The sequence below is a fragment of the Balearica regulorum genome, chromosome 16 (assembly GCF_011004875.1).
Source record: "Balearica regulorum gibbericeps isolate bBalReg1 chromosome 16, bBalReg1.pri, whole genome shotgun sequence".
In the NCBI taxonomy this organism is placed as follows: domain Eukaryota; kingdom Metazoa; phylum Chordata; class Aves; order Gruiformes; family Gruidae; genus Balearica; species Balearica regulorum.
In genome coordinates, this window is record NC_046199.1 from 7,677,412 (window position 1) to 7,683,793 (window position 6,382).

General features: G+C 38.4%; 1 protein-coding gene and 1 long non-coding RNA gene across 3 annotated transcripts in view; one reads left to right on the forward strand and one right to left on the reverse strand.

Moving 5' to 3' along the window:
• The window catches only part of ARFGEF2 (ARF guanine nucleotide exchange factor 2), a 40,227-nt gene extending 34,324 nt beyond the window's left edge, over positions 1 to 5,903 (forward strand). For both annotated transcript variants that reach the window (XM_075768810.1, XM_075768809.1), the window contains 2 exons: positions 567 to 684; positions 2,283 to 5,903. In XM_075768810.1, coding sequence (XP_075624925.1) covers positions 567 to 684; positions 2,283 to 2,459 — 295 coding nt within the window. In that variant the 3' untranslated portion in view covers positions 2,460 to 5,903. The remainder of the gene's footprint in view (positions 1 to 566; positions 685 to 2,282) is intronic.
• Positions 4,386 to 6,381, reverse strand: LOC142604155 (uncharacterized). The gene is made up of 2 exons (XR_012838054.1): positions 6,158 to 6,381; positions 4,386 to 5,191 (listed from the first exon to the last, which is right to left on the reverse strand). It is a non-coding gene; the product is annotated as an uncharacterized LOC142604155 (long non-coding RNA).
• Between the last annotated feature and the right edge of the window lies 1 nt (position 6,382).

Below are 6,382 nucleotides of genomic sequence, written 5' to 3' on the forward strand. Positions count from 1 at the left end.
ACTAATCTTTTTAGTGTGTAAAAGAGGAGGTTCCATTCCCTTTCTAATTAAAATAGTGCTCCAAAAAAGCCACAGGAAGTGGTACAGTTTGTGCCTTGTTGACAGTCTAGAGCAAGGACCAAGAATTCACTAACACAGTAGTAATCCCTCTGTAATCTGTGATGCTGAGCTCTGCAGATCGTTATTAGTCCACATTTGGAGGGAAAACTCTCATGTTGCTGTTGCCTAAGCTGTCCCAGTGTAAGGATCAGGAATTAATGTTTGCAGGTTGAAGGTGACAGCACTTTAATTACAGAATGTTTATGGGGGAAAATGGACTCTTTCACCTCTGACTGAATGGTTCTTTGTTGACAACATGAAAACTATTTCAGTTCAGTTATTTCTACCAGCTACTGTAACAGAAAAACCATTGAGACAAACCTGTGTAATTAAAGTTGTTGTGATTGAAAACTTCCTCTTGGAAATGCATCTTGCTTGAAAACAAAATACACTATGAGAGGACAAGCAGTGCATGTTATAACAACTTCTTGTGGGTTTTCTTTATGTGAACTGTGTCATCTCTTTAGTGTATGCAGTGAAGCCCTGGCATATTTTATTACCGTGAACTCAGAAAGCCACAGAGAAGCTTGGACCAATCTCCTGCTGTTGCTTTTAACAAAAACACTAAAAATCAGTGATGAAAAGGTAAGAACAGGCTGGAAGTCACATCTGTTTCCATTCAGGTATTTCTTCATTTCTGCTTCTGTTGAATTCAGTCTTTATTATCATCTGTATTGCAAGGTGGCTAGTTCACTTACTCATGTAGCATGTACTCTCCTTGAAATACAGCAGTTGTTACATCTGCGTTTTTTCCAAGCATTCTACATTATAAAAATGACTGCCTCCATGAAATTCACAGTTGGATAGAAATATCAACGGAATTACTACAGAGCTTTCACAGAAAAGCATCATGAGTGTGCAATAAAAGATAGGCTGTGCTGTATTGCAGTTGCACTAGAGTGGTAGAGGCAAATTTCACCACTGTAGAACTGGAATTCTGGCTCCTTAAGTGATGGCAAAAAATTATTTTCAGGATCTTGGCCCTTTTAAGGAAAAAGTGAATGCAAATATTCACTACATTAGGACATGCAGAGAAACTTCTGGAAGTTGCTTACCTTTTTTTTTTTTTTTACTTTCCCATACTGTTGAGCTTCATCTTGTTTTAAAGTGGGGGGTTTTTTTCTGTACTGCAGAGCGTGTAATTTCAGTTCACTTTTGTGTGATTTGGAATGTTTTATTGCAATTTACCAATTTAAGAAATCAGTAGTAGTGGTGACTTGGCTTCTCCATGTAGCAGCCATTCAGTAATGTCCCTGTGGTTATGCTGTGTTGTGAGAATAGTCTCAACTAAAAGACTATAATAAAATGGTGCCTTGGCCATTCCGTAGTACACAATCCCAGTAACTTTTTATTATATAAGTTCTATGATGAAAGTGTTCCATCAGCTTTCACTGTAACTTGTACTGAGCATTATTAGGAAAGGAATAGAGGACAAACCCTATTTTTTTTGTTGTGTAAATTCATGACAGATTGGCATCTTGAATACTGTTTGCAGTTCTGATCCCCCATATCGAAAGGGGTGTAGTGGAGCTGGAAGAGTGTTGAGAGTGTGTAACAGGAATAAGGGATATAGACTGGCTCCTATCCATGGAACTGTGTGTAGGTTAGACTTTTACTCAGTTATCTTTTATCTGGAAAAGAAATAAAAACGAGAGGTGCATAAAGTCATCATTAGCATGAAGAGAGGGAAAGGACTGATAATTGTTATACTGGAAGAGATGGTGAATGAGAGTTTTAGAGATGGGAAGTCACTTGGAGGGGAGAAAACCTCAAACACACACGTAACGGAGATACTTCTTCACACACTGGTCCAGCTGTGGAAGGCTTTGTTACGTATTGTGGATGATTAATCTTAAAGAGGCTGGAGGAGCAACTGGACAAATTTGCACTAGAGGGGAATGTTTCTACAAGTAGTCCCTGATACGACCTCTAGCCTTAGAAATCCCTGAGCCACAAAATAGTCTGACTGTTTTAAGGAAGGAAAGCTAAATGCATGCTCTGCCTGTGGTTTCCTGTAGGCATCTGCTAAGGCTGCTGTGGCAAACAGACACTGGGCTTGATGGGCCTTTGATTGGGTGAGACCTTGTGTTTTAAAAAGTTGGTGTAGCCATGAATATTGAAAAGCTCTGCACTTTCCTATAGTAATATAGAATAATGTTCTTTTTTCATATCTTCTTTGATAGTTTAGGGCACATGCTTCAACATATTATCCATACTTGTGTGAAATCATGCAATTTGACCTGATTCCTGAGCTTCGAGCTGTGCTACGGAAATTCTTCCTACGTATAGGTGTTGTGTTCAAAATCTGCATAACAGAGGAGCAGATACGGACAACTGGGATGAACTTGCCTTCATGGTAGCCCTAAATAGGGTTGGTTACTTCTGCTTGTACATAAAGCTATGGTCCAGAGATGGAATAAAGTGGATGGGGAAAAAATGCGACCCTGGTGTATCAACCAAGCAGCAAGTTACTCTTACCACAATGGCGTTTGGGGAGGAGGAAAACAAATCCTGTTCTGTCCATCCTACAAAACTATCAGCAGTTTAATTTAAATTATTGCTTACAGAGTTAATACAGTAGATGTAAAGTCTTTGTTTCAATGCTAGTCATCCTTATGATCATGTCTGTCTCTTCTAGTCTTTTATCACTTGTTCAGTCTTGCATCCCAGCTAAATCTGATAAAGCAGCTGGATTCCTCAATAGAAATTATCCCCCTTGGAAATAATTACTATAGTTGTATAGCCTTGTGATGTTAGCACATGTGTTCATAATAAACTAAACTGCAGTGGCTAATGACCACCTGAGATCATTCTGGGTTTTTCTTTGTGTGTACAGACTAGACCAGGCAGTGTGTTACGGTTTTTGAAGTGGACAGCCTGTGGGATATTTGGGGAAGGGGTTTTTCCTCCTGTTTAGCAAGTCATTTTAAAAACCTTTTTTAATATCAGTGCTCCATCTTCTAGAACTAATTTATGTCTTTGTGGAAGGTTTTACATCGGGATCACACAATAGCATCTACTCTATTTGGCTTATTTAGTCTTGAGTTAAAGGCATTTAAGAAAAAAAAGTCAAAAAAACCCCCCACTGCCTACCTTTTATACATTGTCAGATCATGGACAGAGCATATACAGTAATACTAAAACCAAGGTTCAGAACAAATAAAATCACATTTTTTTTACCCTTTACTAAATGTATTTAGCAGTAATTGTATCTGTTTAGCAAGAAGTCTCATCCTTAATACATATCAGGTTCTGTCTCTCTACTGCAGATCTGTAACTTCTGATTTGGTTTTTTTGTGCAAATGATTTTTGTTCTCAACTATTAGTTCCTGTTGTGATCTCAAATAAAATTGAATTCCCACAAAGCTGCTCTAGCAAAATTAAACTTAAGTTCATTCATGTACTATGAGTTACTTTCAAAGCATAGAAATTTATTGGTATCTGTGAAGCAAATGTGACTTAACACTGCAGCTTTGCTTCCCCTAGAGATTTTTCTTTCTTTCTTCAAAATGCATCAGTTTTCTGTGACAACTGTTTCCATGATAGCATACCAGTTTACAGTTGAAGTACTGCAGGGCTGGCGTCTGTCCTTTGAACTAATCTTAATTTCAAGACTTCTCTAAACTGGAAGAGTATGGCAAGATGGGAGGAGAGGTTCCACTTCCTAAAATAAACAAAGGTGTTTTATTAACTGCTGTGTTATCCATATTAGCCAAACCTATAAATGTAACAGTATTGTTAAAAAAAAACCAAACAAACAAAACAGTAACAACCTACTTAAATGGTATTAAGTGTTTAACCTGTTACTTTGCTTTTGAAGTTGAGTTTCCTGGTGGGGTGGCTGTAGTTCAGGTTGTCTTGGGATATTCCACTCTCAGAGCTGTTGGGATTCTTTTTCTTTTTTCCTTTTTTTTTGTGTGAGCTATTTCCAAAGGGTTCATATGGTGCTCTTCAGTAAATCTGCTTGTTCTACATAAGCATTGTTTGGGAATGGTTTTGCAGCCAACAGTAGTGGTAAGACATTTACATTTTGACTTTTTATTTTTGACCAAAGAAAAATAAATGGTGGTTGTGGCTCTTTAACTTTTAAGCACCCATTAGATGAAACCTATACAGTAATATTTAATAGAAGGGAATATATGGTGATATTTTACAATAGGAAAAGACTGAAATAAGCAATGCTGATATTTAACTTGCTGCATTTGAAATGTCCTTTTGTGTTGCATTTAGTCTAGTTGCTCATTCTGTAGTAACATCACTTCATCTATTACAGTAAAAATGAAGTATTTATTTTAATTCTATTTAAATCTGTAAGAATAGGCTACTCTTCTTCTGGTCCTAGGTAGTCCTAAAGAAAATATTTTAAACTTTATTTTTTCAGATTTTGAATGTCACTGCCTCATTGAATGTATACCCTTATCTCCCATCAAAACACACGCTATTAAAGTTGCATGCTTTTTCTGTATTTTACAGTTTTGAAAGCCTTACAACTCTTGTCTTAAAACAAGTCTCTTAATTTTCAGATCTTTACTTTAAAGTTGCATTGTAGGCTTTCTTTACTGTAATGTGCAACATGTGTACTGTCTCTGCATATAGAATAAGGGCCTTTAATCAATCCTTTCCTTCAGCCTTAGTTATGAGACTGTTCTTTTACTTAAGTAAAGTTTTCATTGTATTTATACCACTCAAACTGCTGAAACTAGGTATGTGACATCAAAACATCCTAGACTCTGTAATGCATGAAGGAGACGGGGGACTGGAATAAATTTGGATTATAACAGCCTTAATCCTGTCAGTTTTCTGGAATTGATTGTATATGTTAAAGCAATAAGAATGGTACGTTCAGTGTAGTACCTGAAACACTTGTACTCACATCAGCTGTTTGGTTTCCCATATACAGTCAGAGAAATCATAACCCATAGATGTCTTAATGAAGGTAAAAATGCTGAGCCAGAACTCCTGCAGTAGTTGCTGCTGGTTCCAATCTCGTTCTGCCACTGCTGACACAGACTTTATCTGCCTGTAGGGTTTTAGTGGAGCTGTGGCTGAGAGCAAGGTCTGTGTCAGCACATCCTGGTAGAGATCCAGACACCTGTGCAATACATGGAGTAATAAAAACTAACTTCTTAGACTCTTAAAGTAGTGTTATGCAACAAATTAAACTATAAACTGATTTACCTATAATGGTATAAATATGGAGACTGCATGATATTTGTTATTCTTATTTTGGAACCCTCTAGGACATAGGTAGGCAGGGGGAGGATGCTAATGAGGAAAACCCTAAAAACTCCCTTTCGTGGTGATTCTCTTGTCTTACAGTACGAGAAAATACTGTTTTTACAGTGGTTTGTTATCCATGGCTCATCTCACTTTCTGAATTGTTCTGTTCACAATCTAAACCAATGTCCACTAATACAAGCAAACACCCCCTAAATTTTAGCTCAGTCCTTCTGTTAAGAATGAGTAAGATTAAGAATAGTAACATTTAGTCTGAAGTAGAACTAAGCTTTTTCTGTCAAAAATGTAAATTGTTCAGCACCTTTAATGTAATTTGTGTAAAATGTATGTTTTCACATATTTAAAATGCCTAAGTTTTTTGAAGATCTCCATATTAAGTGCATTTAATATCAGTAATTTAAAGAGCATTCATTGCCCAATGGATGTATACATTTTTGAGAGAATACCAAAATTATATAATACAAAAAACTATGTAAAGTTTTCTACATGAAAATACTATGTATAATACTGTTATAATATTCCATGCTTTAATCGAGTGGTAAATCAATAAAGTTTTAAGAAGTGTTGATGGGTTTTTCGTGTAGTTTTTCAGAAGCCTGCTCTATTTAACACGAGAAGAGATCACTGATGGGTGTTTTGGTTTGTTTTTTTTAAACACACCCCTCACTTCTGGCTGCTCTTTTCCTCAGTGAGCATCTCCCCTTCTTTAATCCATAAAAAGGCTCCTGCTTCCTCCTTATAAAACCCGTCCTCTGGCTTTCTGCCCACCAGGCCTCGCGGCCCATACCCGCCCCCAGCCTCGTCCCCACGGCCCGGCTACTGCTGGCCGTGTCCCTCGGGAGCCGCTCGCCATCCCCGCGGGCACCCGGCTTCCCTCAGACCGGGCGGGGGGTGGGCGGGCTCCCACGGCGCCCGAGAGGCGCCCCAGGGCCTTGTGGGAAGAGCCTGGCCATTGGTCGGCTTTCCCGAGGCGAGCGTGGCAAGGATTGGCTCACAGCGCAGCGCGTCGGGGAAGAGGAGGCTGCTGATTGGTCCGGCGGCTGAA